The sequence below is a fragment of the Macrotis lagotis genome, chromosome 1, assembly GCF_037893015.1.
Source record: "Macrotis lagotis isolate mMagLag1 chromosome 1, bilby.v1.9.chrom.fasta, whole genome shotgun sequence".
NCBI lineage: Eukaryota > Metazoa > Chordata > Mammalia > Peramelemorphia > Peramelidae > Macrotis > Macrotis lagotis.
In genome coordinates this window covers 92,488,701-92,511,106 of record NC_133658.1, presented here as the reverse complement: position 1 = coordinate 92,511,106, position 22,406 = coordinate 92,488,701, and the positions used below count along the sequence as shown (strand labels likewise).

Genomic DNA, 22,406 nt, shown 5'->3' with positions numbered 1-22,406 from the left:
TTGCAACCTTTGTGTCATCTTTGGCTCCTTACACTCACCCACCATATTCAATCTGCAGCTAGGTCTTACCATTTCAATCTTCATTTCATCTTTTATAGATGTCTCCTCACCACTCAGTCACCATAGTTGCAGGTCCTCATGATCTAAAGTCTGGATATTGTAACAGCCTTATAATTGCTCTTTCTGCCTCAAATCTCCCATTGAACGAGTTGGTCCTCTGCCAGTTATTTTCCTGAATGGGTCTGATCACGACATAGCTCTAACTCATTAATCTGCTTGGTTTTGGGGCCCTGTCACCATTTAGCTTTGTCCACCTTTCTTGTCTTTTTATACTTTATTTTCCTCCACAGACTTGGATCCAACTGCTCATTTTTTTGTACATATTCCATCTTCCAAATTACTGTCTTGTCACTCTGCAATGCTCCTCTTCTTCCTCCTACCACCTAGCTTCCCTTTCTTGCCCCTTCCCCTTCCATTTGCACTTTGTATACACACACATTTGTGTGTATTGTTTATATAATTACTTCTGTTGTCTCTGTCCTCTCCCATTAGAAAGTGATGTGAGTATAATTGTTCTATATGGGGGGGGGGGTCTTTCTCTGTATCCTCAATGCTTAGTGAAGTGTCTAGTTAGAACTTTAATTTTTTTTAGGTTTTTGCAAGGCAAATGGGGTTAAGTGGCTTGCCCAAAGTCACACAGCTAGGTAATTATTAAATGTCTGAGGTTGGATTTGAACTCTGGTACTCCTGATTCCAGGGCTGGTGCTTTATCTACTGCATCACTTAGCCACCACCTAGTTAGAGCTTAATAAAAGCATGCCACTGTTTTTAAGAGCCACAGTAGTAAATTGCTGAAAATTTCTTTGGTATGACAACATTAACATCTGAAGAAAAATTAAAATTCTCATGTAGTCAAAGGCAACACATAATTTTGATTATTTTATTTATCTTCAAAAATTTCTGCCATGAGACAGGAATGCATGATAGAAATGGCTCAAACATCTTCACATGAAACACTCTGATTCAGATTTCATTCACAAGTTTTCTAAAAAACATCTACAGTTTCATAATCCCACCCATTTTCATCCATTATCACAGATTTTATTATCCAATAAACAGTAGTTGCCAGCAATTGAAAGTTGTAAGGCTTTCTGCATATTAGTAGTGTTTTCTGAACTACCACACAAGAATATCACAATGATAATTTTCATCATACATGGCAACCCCACAAGGTGACAGATGCTTCCACATGAATCTCCCCATTTACTATGAGACCTCTGCATCCCACAAGCTTTATGATATGCTTTTTCCTTTTCTCCATACTACTCACCCATCTTATGGTATGTTCCTTGTAGGGAATTAAATCACATGCTGATCTGATGGTTTTTAATCATCATTACTAATTGGCAAATGTCTGAGTCCAATACTGGTGCTCTCTGATAACTATGTACAGAACATATTTAAAAAACCTATGGGTTGCTTGGACTCTCTCTCCCTTTGAAGAGAACTAGTTTGAGGTTTTCTTGAACAGATGTAAACAAAAGGAGATACACATATACACACACAAACATATGTATATCTGTTGATACAGAGTATTTCAATGTGTTTACCTACAGACATATAGATCTATGCAAATACACAGAATAAGTGCCTGTGTTCACACTCATACACACTGTCACATACAGCACGTGTGCATGTATGTTGTAAATGTCCTTTTGGAGGCCACTGGAGTTTTTGTATTACCAAATGATGACTAAATACCTGATCTGCAGCATTACTCCTGAGAAGATACTAGAAGGGAATGACAGTTTTGATGCACTTTGGAATGGCACAATCACGTAAACGCTTGAACACTTAAGACTTTTTAAGTCATCCAAAGTTTTTAAACATGATCCTACTGAAAAATATCTGAACAATGCAGCAAGTAAAAAACAACAACAAAGATTTTATATAATCAAAGTATAAACAAATACATAGGAAATGCATACTTGTCAGTAAATTTTTTAAAAGGAAACATGTATGTAGGGAAAACATAGGTGGCATGACAAAACTTAAAAAAAAAACAAAAATTTTCAAATGCATAACAATAAATGCCATGATGACCCATAAATGGCCAAGAAGCTTTTCACATCTCTGAACAGAAGAAAAACACCATTTATGCCAAATCTTAAAACCGGTCCTATACCAAAATCATAACTGTTAATAAGGCCAGTAAGAATTTACAATTTATTGATGCTCAGTTTCACGCTAAGAAGTTACAATTGTTAAAAAAAAAAAAGGAAAAAAAAGAATCTCAAGCACCAATTCCATAATTTAAAATTTACTGCATACTTTTCCTAGCTAAGTTTAGCTAGGGCACTATCAAAGTTTAGTTTTAGGTACAAAGTTTTTCCCATTCATAGGAATACTATGTCTGGAAAACTGTTTAAGTCAATAGAAGAAGCCATTGTTTTTGATAACCATTGACTTTGATCATTATGTAGATAAATCCAATTTATTAAATTTATTTAGACTATATTTTATATTTAAGTAGATAGATGCAGGGAATAACATGTCTATTCCTTGCTTTAATTTTTCTTAGAAAAAAAAAATCAGAATACAAATATATCTGGAATCTACTGGTAGTGTAAGAAAAATTGCATATTTGTAATCAAGAAGGCAGTGCTACTTGCACATGGCATTACTGTAATCACCCCCAATTTCTAGTTCCCTTATTCTTCCACATAATGGAATGGGATTGGAGGAAAGGATGGCTCAATGAAGAGCTCACTTTCTGTTTTTTTCTTGCTACACTTAAGAAACAACAGCACATTACATATACATATATACACATGTATATGTGTGTATATATATATATATATATATATGTATATGTATATAAAATGTATGGATACATTTAACAGTGCTTTTGTTTTTTTTCTGGAAGTTCCTGCAGAAAACACTTTCAGATAACGTGATTTATTTCAGATCATAATAATTGCCATTTTCCCCCCAGTATTTACACTGTGCCACTTCCACACATAGCAATCTTTGAAACAATGAGTATTCCAGTCTATTCCTCCTGCCAACTTTGGCCAGTTCTCAACAAACACCAAACTGAAGGTCAGCTCCATTCGGGAGATAAAAGGTAAGACTACTGAAGAAAGCAGACCACATGAAAATCAACATTTGGAGTGATGTAATTCTCCAATACTCCCCTTTCTGTCAGCTCAACTTTCTCCTTGTTGCAAAACATTTATCAGATGGGAAAAAGAAATCATCTGAAGCTGAGGCATTAGGAAGCCGGTGAGTCCTGCCGGTCCTCCGGAATAGGTGACTGCCTCTGCTCTTCCCTGGGGTCCCTAGAAGGCTCCTCGTGAGCAGGCTCGCCCAGGCCCTCGCTGCTCCCCTCACTCTGCTCCTCACTCTGCTCCTGTTCCAGGTCATTCTCAAGGGGGGTTGAGGAATCACTCATTCTTTCATTTTCAGCAGCATCACTGAAGGGCTGGGAGCAGGGGGGTGGCGTGGGAGTATTTGGTTGTAGGGAATTTTCATTGGTAGAAGTAGGCACTTTGGTTAGAGCACTATCAACAAAAGTTTCATTCTGAGGCAAAGCTAGCTTCTCCACGACTCTCCACTGAATGATACTCATGTCTTTTCCACCAGTTGAAATTAAGTGGCTGTCATTATGAGTGAAGCTGACATTGGTCACATGGCTGCTGTGACCACTGTACTTGTGACTTGGCGCCTAGGGGAAATAAGACAGACAGAAAAATTAAACCAGTGTTTTATATGTCTGCTTACCAGGACAATGATTGGCTAAGGGAAGGAATCTAGCTTATGTAAAATATTAACTCCCATCACAATAACCACTTATCAGATCTGAGAGAGAAACAAAGCTAATGAGACATCAAATCTTGATTCTAATCACTGAGTAGGATGGGAGAAAAGTTGGAGGGAATGATGGTAATGTCCATTATTTCAGTCCCCCCCCCCCCCCAAAAAAATGGCTTGGGACAATTTTATTGGAATAATGAATTATAAGCTCCCAAAGGCAGTAATAAGATTTATGATTATATATGACAAAGAATGATATGCTCCTCAGTCTTTTAAGAATTTTCTAATGACTGAATTCTTAAGAAACCTGAGAGTTTAAAATAACCAAAATAAATCAAGCCAAACCCCAAAACCTGATAAATCCCTTACTGCTAGGAGGTTTCTACCAATACCTAAAAAGAGTAAGTTCCAGATGCTTCTTTTGTTACCTACTTTTTGAGGATGCCACTATTCTTCAGGCAGCAAGAATATGAGGAAGGATAAAAGAAAAGAACAAGAGGCATCCTTTTGTGGCTGTCCAAAGGAAAAGCCAGGCAAAGCTGGTATTTCCTTCAGTATTCTAGTGGAATGGAGAATGATCAGGAACTAGGTTCCCAAGTGGCCTTTTCATTACTAGAAATGTATTTTAAAAGATGTAATCCCCACCCCATTACAAGTAAAGACAATTTTCAACAATCATTTTTTATAAGATTTGAGTTCTAAATTTCCCCTCCTTCCTGCCTTTTCTCCCCCCCTCCCTGGTAAAAAGGCAAGCCAATTTAATCTAGGTTATACAACATATGAAATCATGCAAAACATACAGGAATAAACTCTTGAACAAAGAGCCAACTGCCTCCTCTAAGATGGGCTTACATAGAAGTTGAACTTACTTTTGGTTTGGAACAGGGATACTGGAAAAGATGGACCTTGCAAAAGTCATCAGCCACTGCTATCACTTTTCTGTTGTGGGATCTCACTAGAGCATTGATATCTGTTCCATCCGATCCCTCTGGCCAGACTCCTTATAACATGGAAACAGTGTAAACAATATACTGTAAATATTATTTTATATATATAGTGAATATTAAACAGTAAATATTATTTTGTGACATGCTCTAAGGCTTCAAGATTCTGTGACTGTTCATGTAATTATTCCACTCACTAAGGCATACTGTAGCTCTCCACAACCTGGGTCTCTGGGGAACTTTGTGGCTAAAAAAATGTATCCTGCCATAGCCAAAAGTGAATTCTGAATGTATCCAACCTTGGCCTCAGGCCACAGGGTAAGAGCTGGCCTCTAAATCTTTCCTGCTTTGTAGCATCTACTAGAACCTAGGCTCACTGGCATAGAATTAGAGAATTCAAGGTGACCTTTCTGACACTAGAGAAGGGTTTTACTGGAGGATAATATAAATATAACATATTTTTTTATTTTGACATTCAATATAAAATGAGAATTAAGGAAATCCCAAAGTCTAAACATCCAAGTGATAAGGAGATTTCTAAAGAATAGAAATTGGTGGACAAATGTTAAATTATATTAAAAAAGAATGATCAGATACTATTTATTTTTTGGAGGGGAAGGGAGACTCAGCTAGTGAGTCTGCCTGGTATTTCTGAATTTGGAGATAAAAGTTTCAAATCATAGTTCTGCCACTTGTTAATCATGTGACTTTGGATAAGTTCCTTAATTCAAGAAAATATGTATTTACTAATCACTGCCACAGGGATTTGTGTTGTATGAGGGTGATATGAAGAAAAAAATGAAACAATCTCTGCTCTCAAATTGTTTTCCCAGGACAAACAACATATATACAGGCAAGAAAAAAGGAAATCCATACAAAATAAATACAAAGTAATTTCAGGGTTAGAGGAGAAATTGGAAAAGATCTTTGCTTATTTAGAAGGTGGAACAAGTGAACCTTGAAGGAACCTAATGTTTCTAAAAGGTGATGGAAAGACGTGAGAGCATAAATATCAGTTAATGCAAAAGCATAAATAGAAGACAAAATATTGTGAAGTAGAACATCAAATAGGTCCAGGATGACTAGAATATAGAATGTATAAGGGAAGCAATATACAATCTGTCTGGAATGAGAAGTTGGAATCAGATTGTGAAGGGCCAAAGAGAGGACAGGTGTACTCTGTCCTTGAACCCATAGGGAATCACTGAAGCTTCTTTAACAGGGGAACAGTATTTTAGCATTATTCATTTGGTAGCCATATGAAAAATAAATGAGAGAGAGACAGACAGACAGAGACACTGGATATAAGGAGATGATTTAAGAAGTTGTTTCAATAATGGCAAAAAGGCTCTGAATTAGGGTTGTGATCATCAGAATAAAAGTATTGGGGAGGTAGAAGACAAAACTCAGCCAATGATTAGACGAAGGGTGGTAGTGAGAATGAGGGGTTAAGGATAACTGACCTGAAGAATGGTGGTACCTTTAAAAGAGGGGAAATTAGGTAGGTGGGTGAGGATAACACAGGTTTTGGATCTATTTTTTTTTCTGGTGGGCAACTGGCAACATGGACTTAAAAAAAAAAAAAAAAAAATATATATATATATATATATATATATATATATATATATATATATATATAGTACTGGAAGTCATCTGCACAGAAATAACTGAAATCCTGAAAGCTAATGATCTATGATAAGTGAGAGAGAGAGTTGTTAAGGACAACTTCTAGGTTGTGAATCAAGGTAACTTGAAGAATGGTACAGCTCTGGAAGAAAGAGGAAAGTTAGCGGGGGAAAGCAGAGATGGAAGGAGTCAGGAGAGTGAATGAGTGAATGACTAAATGGGATAAGCTCCTAGAGGAGACAGGATACAGGATTAAGAATAGAAATATTGGCTTTTGAAGGGAAAAAGGAGTTTTTCATCAGAGACAGGATTATAAGAATGAATAAGTAAAGATGCTGAAGGGGCTTGAGGATTAGTCTTGGGAATAAGAGGGAGTGTGGAGGGGGTGGTATGGGAAGGATAGACTGAGGAAGTTTAAAACAGGTACTATAGGGAGTCTGAAAGTCACTCATGGAAGAGTGAATATGTTGATCTGCAGAAGTGAGGGCCCAGTCTGTATCACAGAATCAGAACTCAAGAGCTTCAAGAGACCACAGAGACTACTGCATAATATAAGCAAGGACAACAAACACAAGTAGGTGGTGGGAAGAATTCAACATTGGAGTAGGTAGCTGAAGGATAGAGAATAGGGTTTGGAGATGTAAAGCACAGGGAAAGATGGAAGGGAAAGAGATTATATATAATCATATAGGAATTTCACTTATTGACTGTGGAGGTAGATCATGTGTGAGCATGCATGTATGCATGGTTGGGTGATGAGATCAAAGGTCTGATAATTCCTGAATACACCAGAGGTGGAATGAAAATGCAGATAGTGAGAACTGAGGAAGCTGATGAATGGAGAAGGGAATTTGAGAGGACAGCAATATGTAAACTGAAAAGTTCAAGCAAAAATAAGAGTATAAGATAAAGGAGATTAAGGAACAGGTATTGAATTCCCCAAGGAAGAAGAATGACCTATCATACTCTGGATAGTGTGATATGGGGATAAAACATAAATTTGAAGGCATGGACTTATTTATATTCTTATTATTTATATTCTCATTGTCTAGCACGATGCCTGGAATTTTTTTTGGGAGTGGGGGGTGGGTGGAGACTGAATCTGTGATATCACCAATGTAGGGAATTCTAGAAAGAAAAATGTCCTCTATTAAAGCAGATCAATAAATATTTTACAAATTATAGTCTTAGAGAACTGCTTAAGCATCAAGAGGTTGTGGCCTGTTTGGTGTCACATAACAAATATATAGTGGGGGTGGGTAGAAGAGACATTTGAGGCCAAATTTCTTTTAATCTCTATCTACCATACCAAGTTGTCAATTATTTTTTTTTTAAAAAATTGAACTTAAGACCACCCACATCTATATAGAGAAAAAGAGGATTAAAACATTTTAATGTCAGGAGTGGCTAGGTGGCACAGTGGATAGAGCACAGGCCCTGGAGTCGGGAGGGCCTGAGTTCAAATCCGGCCTCAGACACTTAATAATTACCTAGCTGTGTGGCCTTGGACAAGCCACTTAACCTCATTGCCTAGCAAAAACCTAAAAGAAAAAAAACCCCAAAAAACCATTTTAATGTCTTTTGTTTTTCACATTACCATAATTTCCCTCAGTATATCCTTCCTTTCCAGAGAACTATCCCATAAAAACATTTTTAAACATTTTTAAAAAATGAATAAAGGGAAAAATGTACACATCTGATAAATATATATATGTATATATATATATATACACACATATATGTGTGTGTGTATACACACACACACACACACACAAATCTGAAAACGTGTCACACACAACACCTGTTGAACTCCTTCCTCTGTAGAAAGGTAAATGTCTTTGGAACCTTGCTTGTTTTTTAAAAATTTTGCAATATTCACTTGAATTTTTCTATTTACATTACAGGAGTTACTCTGTTCATAAAGACTTCTAAAATCTCTTCTTCCTCATCCTAAATTTGATGTCATCAAAGTTGAAAAGTCTACAGGTAAAATCATAAACAGTGACCAGTAGGTGGTGCTAACAAATTGCTTTTAAATCCTTAGTTTCTCTGAAATTCTGGTTAAGGTCAAAAAGAACATCTGAGATTTCTAAAAGAAATTATCAGCTCTATCAGCAACTCCCACTTAAAATTTTCTTAATTCAGCTATTGTGTTCTGAGCCTTTAGGAAGCTGAAGGTTGACATGAGCACCAGATCAGTAAAACTGCAGAGAATGTAGGAACTGAGTATAGAAATATATTGTTCAACATCTTTCCATTTTTTTTAGGGTTTTTTTTTTTTGCAAGGCAAATGGGATTAAGTGGCTTGCCCAAGGCCACACAGCTAGGTAATTATTAAGTGTCTGAGGCCAGATTTGAACCCAGGTATTCCTGACTCCAAGGCCAGTGCTTTATCCACTATGCCACCTAGCTGCCCCATCTTTCCATTTTTAATTCCTTTGAAGAGACCTCTTGGTGCTTTATGCAGAAAAGAAAAGCCCATCTTCTCTGAGTACTTAGAAGGATGGACACTGCACAAGAGTGGCTACTGGGCAGGATGCATTGGGTCACAAGAAGGGGATTGGGTCCCAGCAACTCTGCCCTGCCTGGGTCTGGCACTAGAGCGGCAGGCAATGCCAGTTGTTCAGTCCTCCCTTCTTTTTTTCTCAGTGGTTGCTGAGGGAATTTCAATTGAGTTACAAAGCCTGACATTATCCTTTCCTTTTTCTTTTCTCTTACCATATCTTTGGGAAGAAATATGGGGAAAAGGAAATGCTCTTGTAGAAGACCCTGATCTTTATATGGTTTGTTTGCATTTAATAATTACTTTGCTGCTTCAATAAATTTATCCATTAAGGGAAAAAAAGCAAATGAATGAAATATGTGAATGAAGGAGAGATTCCAAAGGCAGGAAATTGGGGCTCTGACCCGCAATAACAGGCTTTCCCATTTGGGCTCCTGGGGCTCTCACTGGAGTGAAGACCCAAATCTGTTCTGCTGTCCCCTGTCACTTCCCACACTTTGGTTTCCTTTGGGTTGCCACCTTTGACTTCACCAGAATGCTTCTTCACACTGCAAGATCACATTGGCCCTGGGACTCCTCTTTCATCAGAACCTTCTGCCCCTCAGGCTTCTCCTGCTGGTGGGTGGAGGGGAGAGGCTGGCCATAGTCTGTTGATGCTGAGGACCTGTCCTCTTCCTTTGGTAGGCTGTCTCCCCCCCCCTCAAGGGTAAGCTCCCCAAGAGGCTTAGCAATGGGCTACTGACTGAAGGCTTATCTCTGGGAATTCTAATTAAATTAACATGATTATTCTGGAAACACTGGCCTGCCATTCCACTCCTCTCCTGTGACCTTGACTGGTCTTCCTTTCTCAGAACATAAGTTCTGCCTGCAACCCAAATTCCAAGGACAGTGCATCGTGGGCTACTACTTGGGGAGCAGGAAGAAGATCCTAGGGCAGTGCTGTCTGGTGACCAAATATTCCACCCCAACCCAGCAGCTCGACTCTACCACACTGCTCTGTAGAATGAATGTAAATAATGTAGAAGAAAGTGGAAAAAAGAAGCCCAGAGCAAAAGAGTGGTCCTCAGGGCCAGCAATACCAACCCAGGGAATGAATCTTTGAGTGAAGGTGGCCTCCAACCCTTGTCCTGGACCCTGGAGGAGGCTCAGAGAGGCCTTGATCCCAATGGCAGGAAGTCATTCTGAGAAGAGAGGGTAAGGTAGAGCCAGGCCTGGCTGAGTCCAGGAGGACCATGACTCCAGTGATGGGGACTCAACCTGCACATGGCCTGGTGGCTGCTGTTGCACATGGATGACTCATATGAACTTGTAATGCACTGAGAATGCAAGATCTTTTTCAGACAACTCAGGAGGCATTTAAGTGTACTGAGTTTAAGTATGAATGCAAGCATAATGTGAGAAATGAGAGGGTGTGGTGATTTCCACAGGACATGAAAAGATATTGCTAGGATCTTACAGGTATCCACCAGAACAAAGGTGAGAGCTTCTGTTCATTGATGAGGCTTAAGTCATTGGCCTACATGTAGAAATGTGGAGATAAAACATGGAGAAAGGTGATAAAAGAAATGACCCTGACCAATCACTGAACTGGAAGAGGTCCCCTAGTTGTGTGTGTGTGTGTGTGTGTGTGTGTGTGTGTACACACATCTGTGAGTGGTTGGTGAAGAGGTTGAGGGTCTGAAAATTCCAGGGGAAGGCCAACAACTGGTTGGAACTAGTCAAAAGGTGATATAGGGTCTCTGATTGTAAGAGTATGATTAAGAAGGAAGAGAAAATAACTAAGGAGATAAGAAGGGCTGAATGATGAAGGAAGCTAAGGATTATAAGAGGTAGAGTTTACAGAAGGCATCTTAAATATGGCGACTGTCTGTGTCAAGACAGGCAGAGGAAGGAGATCAAATATTGAGTTTGGGGAACAGTGAGTCAGTTTGGCTAGAATGTAGAGGGGTAAAGGGGTGCAATGTGAATTAAGGTTGGAAGGAAAGGCTTCATATGTTTCATTCCAGAAGCAAATGATAGCTTTCTTATTCTGTAGGAAGATAGTTTTGGCAGCTACATGGAGGATAGACTGAAAAGACTGGTAGTTTGGAAGCTGTTGAAAGAGTTAATTAGAGAAGAAATGAAAATCTGAACTAGAGCAGTGGCTGAATAGAAAAAAAGAATGTATATGAGATGACGTAGTAGAAGAACCAACAACAATCCATTGGATATCTCACATTATACTTACACTCACACTTACACTCAGTACACTTAAAATGCCTCCTGAGTTGTCTGAAAAAAGGTGATGCTAAATTTTCAAATGCTGAGGACTTAAGAATGAAGGTTGCCACCACAGAAATAGTAAAGTTTGGAAGAGAGAATGGGTTTAGGATTAAGACTTTGAGTTCTCAGAAAACAATAGGGTTAGATCTATACAGCTGAGAACCATCTAACTTAAGAGATAACAGCTCTAGGGTGGCTAGGTGGTACACTGGATAGAGCACCGGCCCTGGAATCAGGAGTCCCTGAGTTCAAATCCAGCCTCAAACACTTAATACTTACTTAGCTGTGTGACCTTGGGCAAATCACTTAACCTCATTGTCTTGACAAAAAAAAAAGTAGAACAAAAAACAAAAGAGATAATGGCTGAATCTATCTACCTAACAAGGTCACCAAAAAAGAGGAAACTTTTTGGGTGTGCTTGATTAGGAAATGGCACATGAATAATAATCCAAAAAAGAGACTGAGAAAGACCAGTCAAATAGGAAGGTATGATGAGAGTTAGGAGAAGGTCATGGGGCGGCTAGGTGGCGTAGTGGATAAAGCACCGGCCCTGGAGTCAGGAATACCTGGGTTCAAATCCGGTCTCAGACACTTAATAATTACCTAGCTGTGTGGCCTTGGGCAAGCCACTTAACCCCGTTTGCCCTAAAAAAAGGAGAAGGTCATGAAAATTCAGAGAAAAGAATTATGGAAGACTCCAATTAGACAAATCTATCTATACCTTCCCTATCTTATATCTTATGATGTCTATTTTTTGAACTCAAGTCTGGGACATAAGCCTTTGAAATTTTGTTACCCTAGGTTTGGCTTAATGTTTGAGCCTATCAAAATTAAAATCACAATCATTTTTGGATCTTGATTCTGGCACCCAAAATGTTATTCTTTCCTGTTTTGTATCATTTGCAAATTTCATAAATATCATGCCATGTTTTTATTCAAACCATTAAAAAAAATATGTCTAGAGCCAGAGAGAAAACTGAGGGATCAAGGGGGTTGTAGTGTGTACAAAGTAGAGTGTGAAAGGGGGAAGCAAAAGGGAGAGGTGGAAAGTCAACAGATAACTATCAGATCAGGAGATTTTGGAATTCTGAATATGAAGGTGGTACATTTGTGGATGAAGGTAAGATCATGGATATGATCTTGGAGTGTGGCTGAGGTGGAGTGGAGGAGTTGGTTAGGAACTGAGTAGTTTAGGGTGTTTAAGGGAGGGTCAATATTATTAGGGAAAACAGTAAATGAACAGGGAACAAATACAACATTCTTTTAATTCTATTTCATCTACTTTCTAAACATTTCAGCTACCAATATTTTATATCAATTCTGATGGTATGAATGTACTCATCCTGATTTTTCATTCTATAAAATTTGGCTATGTGATATATATTTTTTCTTTATGCATGGTCTCATTACATAAGGTATAATGTTCTTACCAAAGACTTGGAAGCCTAATACACAAGTGTAAGTTGTCCAGTCAATGTCTTTACAATCAGAACGATTCCGGATTAGTTTGCAGCCACTTGGAATGTCCCCTTTAAAGTGAGAAACAGAAAATTTTGATTAAACTAGTACTTATAATTTATACACTCAACATTAAAATATATTTAAAAAGAAAAGTCAAGAAAGTGAAGGAAATATTTCCTTTTAACTGGTTTTACAGAATTGTCTATTACTTTCCATTGCAAATATTCTCTTTAACTTCATTTCCACCACCCAAATTACATACTTCCATCAATTATACTTTGCCCTTGCCCCAGAGGGAAATACTAAATCCTGAATTGCTCAGAATAGTTTTGTTGGTTCAAAGGTATATATAGGATGTAGTAATTTTTTGAGGTCAGCAAACATTTACTCTACAATTCTAATTTCATTTCATCTTAATTACTATCCCTAGAAGACAAATCCCATCCCACATTGTGTTTATGTTTGTAAATATACACTACACACACACACACACACACACACACACACATGTATATATGAAATAGAAATTGAATTCATACTTACAGTGTAGTATCTCATAGTCTCCTGAGTTGGACATTATGTATTTATTATCTGGGGACCAGTCTAGGTGTGTAATATAGCTGGAATGTCCCTAAAGAAAAATAGAACAGTTAACATAAAGCATTGTTAACTCTGGAATATTTTAAACACTAATGAATATTTCTCAATAAGTATTCTAGATGTTAGAATTTTTGCTAAAATACAAAACTGTCAAAGTGAAGTAGGCTTTTAGATATTTTTCCTATCTATATAACAATCCCAAAAGATTCATGGGGAGAAGTGATTCTGGGGCAAAGAAACAGTCTACAAGCTAATTAACTTGTTACAAAAGTGAGAATGAACCTACAGGCATAATTAAGAGAAGACATTGTGGAGAAGGAGCCCATTTCCTCAATTTTACCAATAAGTGCTGATCTAGTGTTACCAACAGGCAGTTAGGCCCAAAAGCCTCCAGGAGTGGCAGCACTTTCTCTACTCTCCTCTTTGGTTAGTCTGCAAATTCCTAGTACTGACTAACCAGATATAATTTGACTTGATGTAGATCTATTACCCTTCTGCTACCTGTTCTTTCATGTATAAATCTTTACCTTCCCTTTTGAAAGTCCAACACAGATTCTCTATTTGATCTTAGAGGTAAGAGTAAGCCATTGGAATTTAAGAAAATCACTCTGATTGCTGAATAGAGGATGCAAGGAGTGCAGAGAGATTTGTGGCAGGGAAAACAGGTGTGAGTTGATGAGGGCCTACACCAGGGTAAAGACAGTATGAGAGAGGAGGGCTCAAAAATGGCAGGTTAGCCACAAAGGTATAATTGAAAGGTCTTTACATTCAAATACAAAATCTGTGAGCAGATGAGCAACTGATAGGGCTCTTTAATTTCTAGTTTTTTAAAGAAATGTTTCTCCCCCTTCTAATGTGAATTTTGTTTTGCTTTCAACTATTCCCATCTTTGAATTATCATTTCTCTTAAAATCTCCACCATCTCCAGTTTCTTTCCTTGTTGAGCCTGATGTATTTATGTTTTTTTTTTGTTTTTTGTTTTTAGATTTTTGCAAGGCAAATGGGGTTAAGTGGCTTGCCCAAGGCCACACAGCTAGGTAATTATTAAGTGTCTGAGACCGGATTTGAACCCAGGTACTCCTGACTCCAGGGCCAGTACTTTATCCACTGCGCCACCTAGCCACCCTGAGCCTGATGTATTTATGTGTGTACAGGCACATGTCCAAGTGTGGATGTGTTCAGCTATGTATGTTCAAATTTACTTTGTTCAATTAAGTTTACAATGAGATTCATCTGATGCTTGATCCACCCCCCCACCTTCCTTCATTTTGTATACTCTTATTTTAGTGCACCACACTTGTGATAACTAAGTTGCCTCTCTTTTTTCTCCTATACTGTACCTTCTATTGTCATCTTTTCTTCTCATAAAACTCAGAACCAATTCATTCCAGGTCTTTGGTTTGTCCAATTTAACTTTCTCAATTCCCTTTGAAGACATTAAGGTTCTGAAGGGACACATTTCTTTTTCTATCAAAGTTAGCACTTCTAATCGATTAAACAAATTTACTTGTCTAGGTTTCTCTTAACTCTTTGGTCTACATTTCAAAATTTTTACTCCTCTTTGGTCTTTTTAAATTTTTGAGTTATTCTTAGTTATAAGCTTATTATCTTTTGCCTTCTGAAATATTATATTCCAAGATCCCTGCCAGGTAGTGTGTGATCCTGACCATGGATCCCTGGTATTTGAATTCTTACTTTTTGGTTGATTATGGTAGTTTACCTTTGGCCTGGAAGCACTGGATTAGTTATGTCATTGCTGGGATTTTTTGGGTTTCTTTCAGGGGCTGATCAATGGTGTCTTTCTATTTTCATTCTGTTTTTTTGAATCAATAGTTTTGTCTAGTTTTCATCAATGAATTCTTAAAACAGTGTCCTCCAGGCTTTTAAAAACATGGTTTTAAATAATAATTATTTTAATAATTAATAACAATCAAGAATTTTAATAATAAAAATAATTTTCAAATTATTTCTCCCTAATTTCCAGATTACATATTTTTGATTGGAGACATTATATCTTTTTTTTCTTTTTTTTCCTTTCTCTCCGGTCGTTTGATCTGGTTGTTGTCTCATTGAGTCAATAATTTTTATTTAGTGTTTCCCATTTTTCAGGAATCTCTTAAATGAATATGGTTTACTACTTTTACTACTAAGACACTTATTCTTTTTCTAGATTCTTTATTTAAAAAAATTCTTGCTTCATCTAGTTCAAGTATTCATCTTAGTCTTTGAAGAAAAATCCATTTTTTCTCCTTTGAGTCTCTGCTTGCAGTTGTTGTAGAGATACTTGGACTTATTCACTAAATACTGGCATACTAGAAATAGGGAAGTATAAAAAGAAACAAACTTTTGAGCATAACTTACTACAACACAGTAACAGAGCACTTATCTAGTAGGCAGGAGGTTGACAATCTCAATCACCTGGAATATACTTATTTACTCAAAAGTAGGTGAAAAAGACTGAACAATGAAAAAACAGCTGTCATAAAGCCTATGTTTATAGCAGAAGAATCTATAGTTTTTAATTCTTTTCTAGGCTATATATAGCTGACTGATTAGAAGTTTGAAGGGGAAGCAAAGAAGAAGACTCAGAAAGTAGTGAAATGTGATGATGGATAGCAAGGGAATAAAAGAAAATCTATTTAAAAAACATCCAGGTTTGGCTCTATAAGATGGGGAAAATCCATCTGATCTATATATTTCAATAATAACCCTTGAAGAGAGCAAAGTATTATAATAACCATGTAGAATGAAGATACTAAATTATCTAGAAAATCTTAAATTATATTTGCTATAGACTGTTTACTTATGAAGGAATATATAAATCAACAAATATTTCTATAAAAGTGGTCCCTAGGGTTTTACTAGTTTGAAGAAAGATTTGAAATAATGGGTACAGGCTAATCTCTAAATTTAGAGATTATACTATTATTGTTCCCAAGTAGTGGAATGGAAAATGGATAAGAGTAAACTAAGACTGAGTATTATGTGAGTGGGAAGAAAACTAGCAAATGGCTCCCAAGTTTTGAGTCTGGATAGCTAGAAGGATGATGATGTATCAAAAAAGGTAAGTCAAGTTGGAAGGAGAGACAAGTTTTTTTTTTTTTGGGGGGGGGTGATCTAAAAGAGAAAAGAGGAGGAAATGTAGGAGATAAAGAATTCAGTTTTGGACAGAATAAGTTTACAGTCCTGGAGAAACATCTAGATATAAAAATGTAATAGTTACTGAAAATTTTGGATAGGTGATAGGTGATAATTGACATTAGGGGAGTACATTAGACAGTCCAGAAAAAAACGTAAAAAAAGTGCTTAGGACAAAAGTTTAAGGGATACTGAAAATTAAGGGGTGAGAGGAAGAAGATGAATTAATGAAAGATATTGAAAATGGATGGCCAGTTAGGAAGATAATCATGAGAGAAGAGCTTAATGGAAATCAAATGAAGATTAGAGAGCAAGCACGTGTGTATGTGCATACAGATGGAAGTAGCAGTTACAAGGCAGCCAAGTGGAAAGATCCAGAAGACTGCAGCTTGTAAAAAGGCATAGGTGACCTTGGAGAGAGCCTTTTTTTTAGGAGAATAATGGAAGTTTCATAGTTATGACCTTAATGATAATTAATTTCACTGTTTTATGGATCCATAGTGGTCTTAAGTCAATAAAAATTTTATAAGTTGTTTTTGAATTAATTAAAAAACCCCCCATAAAATTCATGCTTAAATCTTAAATTACATTTCCACTGGTAGATTCTGTCAAGAAGTGCGAAGATGATATGGTTTCCGAAAATGGGCATTAATAAGCTAAGCATAAGCAGATCTTGTAGACTTATGTTTAAATTAAAAAAGAGAATTCTGCATAAGTTATGATATACAAGGACAAACATTAAACAGAACTCCAAGTTTATTTTATCCATGCTCCTTTAAAAAAATAGAAAATTGAATATTTTCTTTAAAAACTATCAAACAGCTTTTTTGGATAGCAATAGTTGTAATAGGATTATTATTTACTCCTCAATGCCAAAATATTTTCTTTTATATACTGATAACCTTAGCTTAGATGAGAACCTAACCTTATTAGAAAATTCATTTAAACCTTAAGTGCTGAATGTATCTGAAGTTTTGGAGCAAGTACCAGGGATCCAAAGGCAAAGACAAGCTACTTCCTGTCTTTATGGAGCTTACATCTCCTTAGGGTTATTCAATACCCACAAAAATAAATATAGAAAACATAGTATTGCTTTTTTTTCTGGGGGGGGCGGTGTTGCAAGGCAAGGGGGTTAACTGACTTGCCCAAGGTCACATAGCTAAATAATTATTAAGTGTCTGAAGGCTGGATTTGAACTCAGGTCCTCCTACTCCAGTGTCAGTACTTTATCCACTGCACCAGCTAGCTGCATTTGGGAAGGGATACTAGGGATTTGACAGTGGCATTTTTTTCAGCTTCCTTTCTCCCATTTTATTACTCTGAAAATTAAAAATACAATCTAAAAGTTAAAATTTCCCACATACATTGTGGGATAGGTCATTAGTATATATGAATTGTGACTATGAAATTGGCACTATAGCATGAAAATGATTAATAGCCATTCTCTCATCTAATGCCAAAAAGAGTTATGGAAATATGTACAGCTAAAAATTAAAGTTTTCAAATCTCATATATATACAATTTCATTTTTAAAGTAAACATGGAAATAGATAAACAACTCAGGTAACTTCAGATATATCAATATGGATTGATATCTAAAGCTGTGCTAAGTATTCAACAATTATTTTCTGTAAAAGCAGTATTAAAAACATTTTTAGTAAAATTTGAACACTTTTTACCAATTATATGGACTACTTTTGCATTTAAAAAAATTCATATACTATGCAACTTACATTGCATTTTCCGTATCTGCTATATTTTCTTCCACTTTCTGAGACTACATAGAGGTAAATAAAGTTGTCATGGGATCCTACAGCAAGGAAGTTGCCATCTAAAATGAAAGGTGAAAAGATTTTCACAAAGTAAATATACTGCCAATTTCATTCACTCTTTATTTCAATGATCTTATGTACAACGATATATTTTTCAAGTCAATTTAACAAGTACTTAAAAGCCCTGAAATACTCTCCCCTTCTCATTTTTGCCTCTTGCAATCTCAGTTTTCTGTGCAAGAGCCTTTTCTGCTCTCTTCCAGCTGTATCTGCTTACATCCATACACCTCTATTAGAATATAAGCCCCCTCAGGGCAATCTCTCTTTTACTTCTCTCTTAGTATGTCCAGACACCTAGAAGGAGCTTCAAGAATTTGATTCAAAATGAAAAAAAAAAATAGTTCCCGCCCTTAAAGAACTTACCATTTATTAATAAATATGAGATGTGCTCAAATAATAATACACAAATTAGAAAATAATTATTAGAAACTGAACAGCCTGAGAGACTAAGCGTGGTTTATTTCTTTTTTGGAGTACTACCATACAAATAGGTAGTGCTAGTGCTTGCCTCTGAAGGAAGAAAACTGGTTAAACAGATGAAGATACAAGGTGAATCTGTTCCAGGAATGGACGATGATGAGTGCAAAGGCATTTTAGAAAAGAGCAAAAGGGAAAGTCAGGGAACAGTGGGACTGGATTAGTGAATGCAACAAGAGGAATAACGAAAAATAACATTGGAAAAGTGGTCGGGGCCAGATGGCTCTGAACACTGAGGGAAAGAGTTAGATTTTATTCAACAGGCAATGAGGCAGTAATCAATGTCTGTGAATAGAAGTGATACATACAATCAGAACTCTGTATCAGGAAGATTCTTCAGAGGGGGTATGGGATTGGGTATAGGGAAGGTACCTGGGGGTAAGGAACAAGGCTCTATGATCATCGCAGTGTGAATGGTAAGGAAAGAAAAGGAAGAGAGGTTTAAGAGGTAAAACCAGTAGAATCTGGTGACTAGACAGAAGGTAGGCAGGGGACAGAGGGATGTGAAAAGACAGGAAATTTTAAGTCTAGGTGACTGAGAGAAATGGAAAGTCAGTGGAAAGAGCTGGTTTTTCTTTTTTACTTTTTTTGGCAAGGCCATGGGGTTAAATAACTTGCCCAGGGTCATAACAGCTAGGTAATTATTAAGTGTCTGAGGCCAAATTTGAACTCGGGGCCTCCTGACTAGAGGGCTCTATCCACTGTGCCACCTAGCTGCCCTAAGAGCTGGTTTTTCTAGAGGTGATGTATTTTGACCTTGTTGACTCTGGAAGGACATTCAAGTCTCACTTGTCTGGTAATCATTTGGAAATGTAGAAATGGAGCTTGGGGACAGGCAGAGTTGGGACATAAAGAATTAGGAGTCATTCAGAAAGAGGTGCTAAAAGTGATGAAAGCCAAAGTAGTGGATATGTTTTCTAGGAGATAAGAATATATATAGAGAGAACTGAGATGAGCCTTGGAAAACTATTTTTTGTTATTGTTGAGTTGTTTTTCAGTCATGTCTGACTCTTCATTGACCCCATTTGGGGTTTTCTTGGCAGAAATGCTGTAAGGGTTTACCATTTCCTTCTCCAGATCATTTTATAGACGAGAAACTGAAGCAAAAAGGGTTATGTGACTTGCCCAGGATCATACAGCTATAGCAAGTGTCTGAGGTGAGATTTGAATTCAGGAAGATGAGTCTTGGTTGCCTTCAGGCTTGACATTTCATCAATGTGCCACCTAACTGCCCTTTGAAAGACTTAAGGGACTGAAACAAGAAGGTGAAACCATCAGTAGAGTCGAGAGATGAAACTGTTAAGATAAAAAAACCAAAGCACTGAAGTTAAGAAAAATTAAGAAAAAATGTCAATGATGACAAATACTGTGAAATGTTAAGAAAGGCAAGGATTGAGAGGAAGCTTTTGGGTATGGCAACTTCAAGGTCAGTGGTAACCTCCAAGAGAAAAATTTCAACAGAATAGTGGAAAAGGAAACCATCTGTCAGGAGTACCTGGGTTCAAATCCGGTCTCAGACACTTAATAATTACCTAGCTGTGTGGCTTTGGGCAAGCCACTTAATCCCATTTGCCTTGCAAAAAAACCTAAAAAAAAAAAGCGTTTAAGAGTGAAGTGGAAGCATTTTGAGGGATTGGGAGGTCCATATGAAATTGTTTTTGGGAAATAGCATGTTGGTAGGTTATCAGTATGAAAGGATACACTGAAGATTAAGGAGAGAATGGGAATGTGGGGCATGATTGATGGGGTAAGAGCAAGTTGGGATGATGAAAGACAATGGCTGGCTTTAGTATAAGATAGAAGGTCACTTTAAACTTTGTGAGGAGAGAGAAGTGGGTGAGGATGGCAGAGAATATTTTAAGCCATGATATGAGAGATAATTAATCTTATCAATTCTGAATATTACTTAACAGGATTGCTAAATTATTTTTATGTACTACCAACCAACCAGACTCTTAAACAACAACAAAACAAACCAATTGGTTTAAATGCATAATAACTGCCTAGAGTTGTTATGCTGCTGATTGCTTTAAGAGTGGTAAAAAACTAAAATAAATATGTCATGATAACGATTGTTTGTTACCTTTTCGTGCTGTTTTTTCTTTTTTGTATCCCATTGTGCCAACCCAACACAATGAGCACTTAATAAGTATGAAGTACTCAACAAAGCTTATTGAATGTTTTGATTTAAACAAACTATATCTGTATTATTTCTTTAAATATATTTGAAAACACAAAATGAATCAAAATAAAAAGCAAAAAACAATGGAATTTCTTTGATACTCATTTCAAGCAGGTGAATTGGGGAAAAACATTAGTGAAAAGGGAATATAGAATTTTAAGGAAATATAATTATTGCTTTAAAGTACATGGTTACTTTAAAGTAGTCTAAATTTAGGATATGTTTGTAATGACTACTTAAGTATTTGAAGTAATTAGGAATTATTTAAATGTAAAGATTCTAAAGGAGCAAAGATGAAACATGCTATCTGCTACCTACCTTCTGACAGAAGGTAAAAAAGTTGGGAGGGTAGAATAATACATTTTATTTTGGACATGGCTGAGGTGAAATTTGTTGGGCAGCTAGGTGGCATAGTGGATAGAACACCCACCCTGGAGTCAAGAGGACTTGAGTTTAAATCTGGCCTCAGACATTTAATAATTACCTAGCTGTGTGACTTTGGGCAAGTCACTTAATCCCATTGCCTTATAACCCCCCCCCCCCCCCAAACAAACAAACCAAAAAAACAAAATTGTTTTGAATGACTTTATATGCTGTAATGGATTTTGTCTTTAGTTATTTATAGGGAAGAAAGTGTGTGTGTGTGTGTGTGTGTGTGTGTGTGTGTGTGTGTGTGAGAGAGAGAGAGAGAGAGAGAGAGAGAGAGAGAGAGAGAGAGACAGACAGACAGACAGACAGACAGACAGACAGACAGACACGGGGTGAGGAGGCAGAATTTTCCTGATTGACAAAATTTTAAATATTCCTTTTATACTCTCATTTATACAATATGAACAAAGTGAAATTTGTTAAACATGTTAATTTATAACCCAACACTAATTTTCCAAATTAGTGTTAAATCAGATTTTAACTGTATTTTACTTTTAAGTACAAATGCAGCTATACCTGTTGATTCTAAATATATGCTTCATTTAAAACTTAGAATGTTAACTTAGCATTAAGTAAACCTTTGCTATTAGAAAAGAACTCAATCTGGTTGGGGGCGTTAACATATGCAATTTTTTTTTTTAAGGTTTTTGCAAGGCAAATGGGGTTAAGTGGCTTGCCCAAAGCCACACAGCTAGGTAATTATTAAGTGTCTGAGACCAGACTTGAACCCAGGTACTCCTGACTCCAGGGCTGGTGCTTTATCCACTGCACCACCTAGCTGCCCCCACATATGCAATGTTTAATAGCTCTAGGGAGTATAGGAAAGTAACTTTACTTTAAAATTAAGACTATTCAATCAGAGAAATGGGTTTAATGCCATTTTTAAGAAATGTTAAATGTGCCCTACCTTTTGAATAGCGCATCACTGAGAGCTGTTCATTACCATCTGTATGGATTGAAACTAGATCTCTAGTTTCTGCATCCAGGACAAACCACCTGTCGAGAAGTAAGAGTCCAATAATTAATTTTTCAAAGAAGAAAAAAATCACTCTTGATAAATTTATAGTTGAGTTCAGAAGATATAATTCACAGGAAACAATTAGAAAACAATTAAGAGCTATATGCAAGATACAGAA

At 36.8% G+C, this 22,406-nt stretch overlaps 1 protein-coding gene and 1 long non-coding RNA gene across 5 annotated transcripts in view; one reads left to right on the top strand and one right to left on the bottom strand.

Moving 5' to 3' along the window:
- Positions 1-665: 665 nt before the first annotated feature.
- LOC141500963 (echinoderm microtubule-associated protein-like 4) overlaps positions 666-22,406 on the bottom strand; it is a 169,533-nt gene continuing 147,792 nt past the window's right edge. For 2 of the 4 annotated variants that reach the window (XM_074204587.1, XM_074204595.1), the window contains 6 exons: positions 22,178-22,266; positions 18,084-18,181; positions 13,156-13,243; positions 12,582-12,680; positions 4,686-4,816; positions 666-3,727 (listed from right to left, as the gene is read on the bottom strand). In XM_074204587.1, the coding sequence (XP_074060688.1) occupies positions 3,275-3,727; positions 4,686-4,816; positions 12,582-12,680; positions 13,156-13,243; positions 18,084-18,181; positions 22,178-22,266 (958 nt within the window). In that variant the 3' untranslated portion in view covers positions 666-3,274. The remainder of the gene's footprint in view (positions 3,728-4,685; positions 4,817-12,581; positions 12,681-13,155; positions 13,244-18,083; positions 18,182-22,177; positions 22,267-22,406) is intronic. The other 2 variants (XM_074204603.1, XM_074204577.1) reach the window with 2 other exon arrangements.
- The window catches only part of LOC141500985 (uncharacterized), a 55,758-nt gene continuing 41,553 nt past the window's right edge, over positions 8,202-22,406 (top strand). The window contains exon 1 of the long non-coding RNA XR_012472103.1: positions 8,202-8,372. This is a non-coding gene — a long non-coding RNA (uncharacterized LOC141500985). The remainder of the gene's footprint in view (positions 8,373-22,406) is intronic.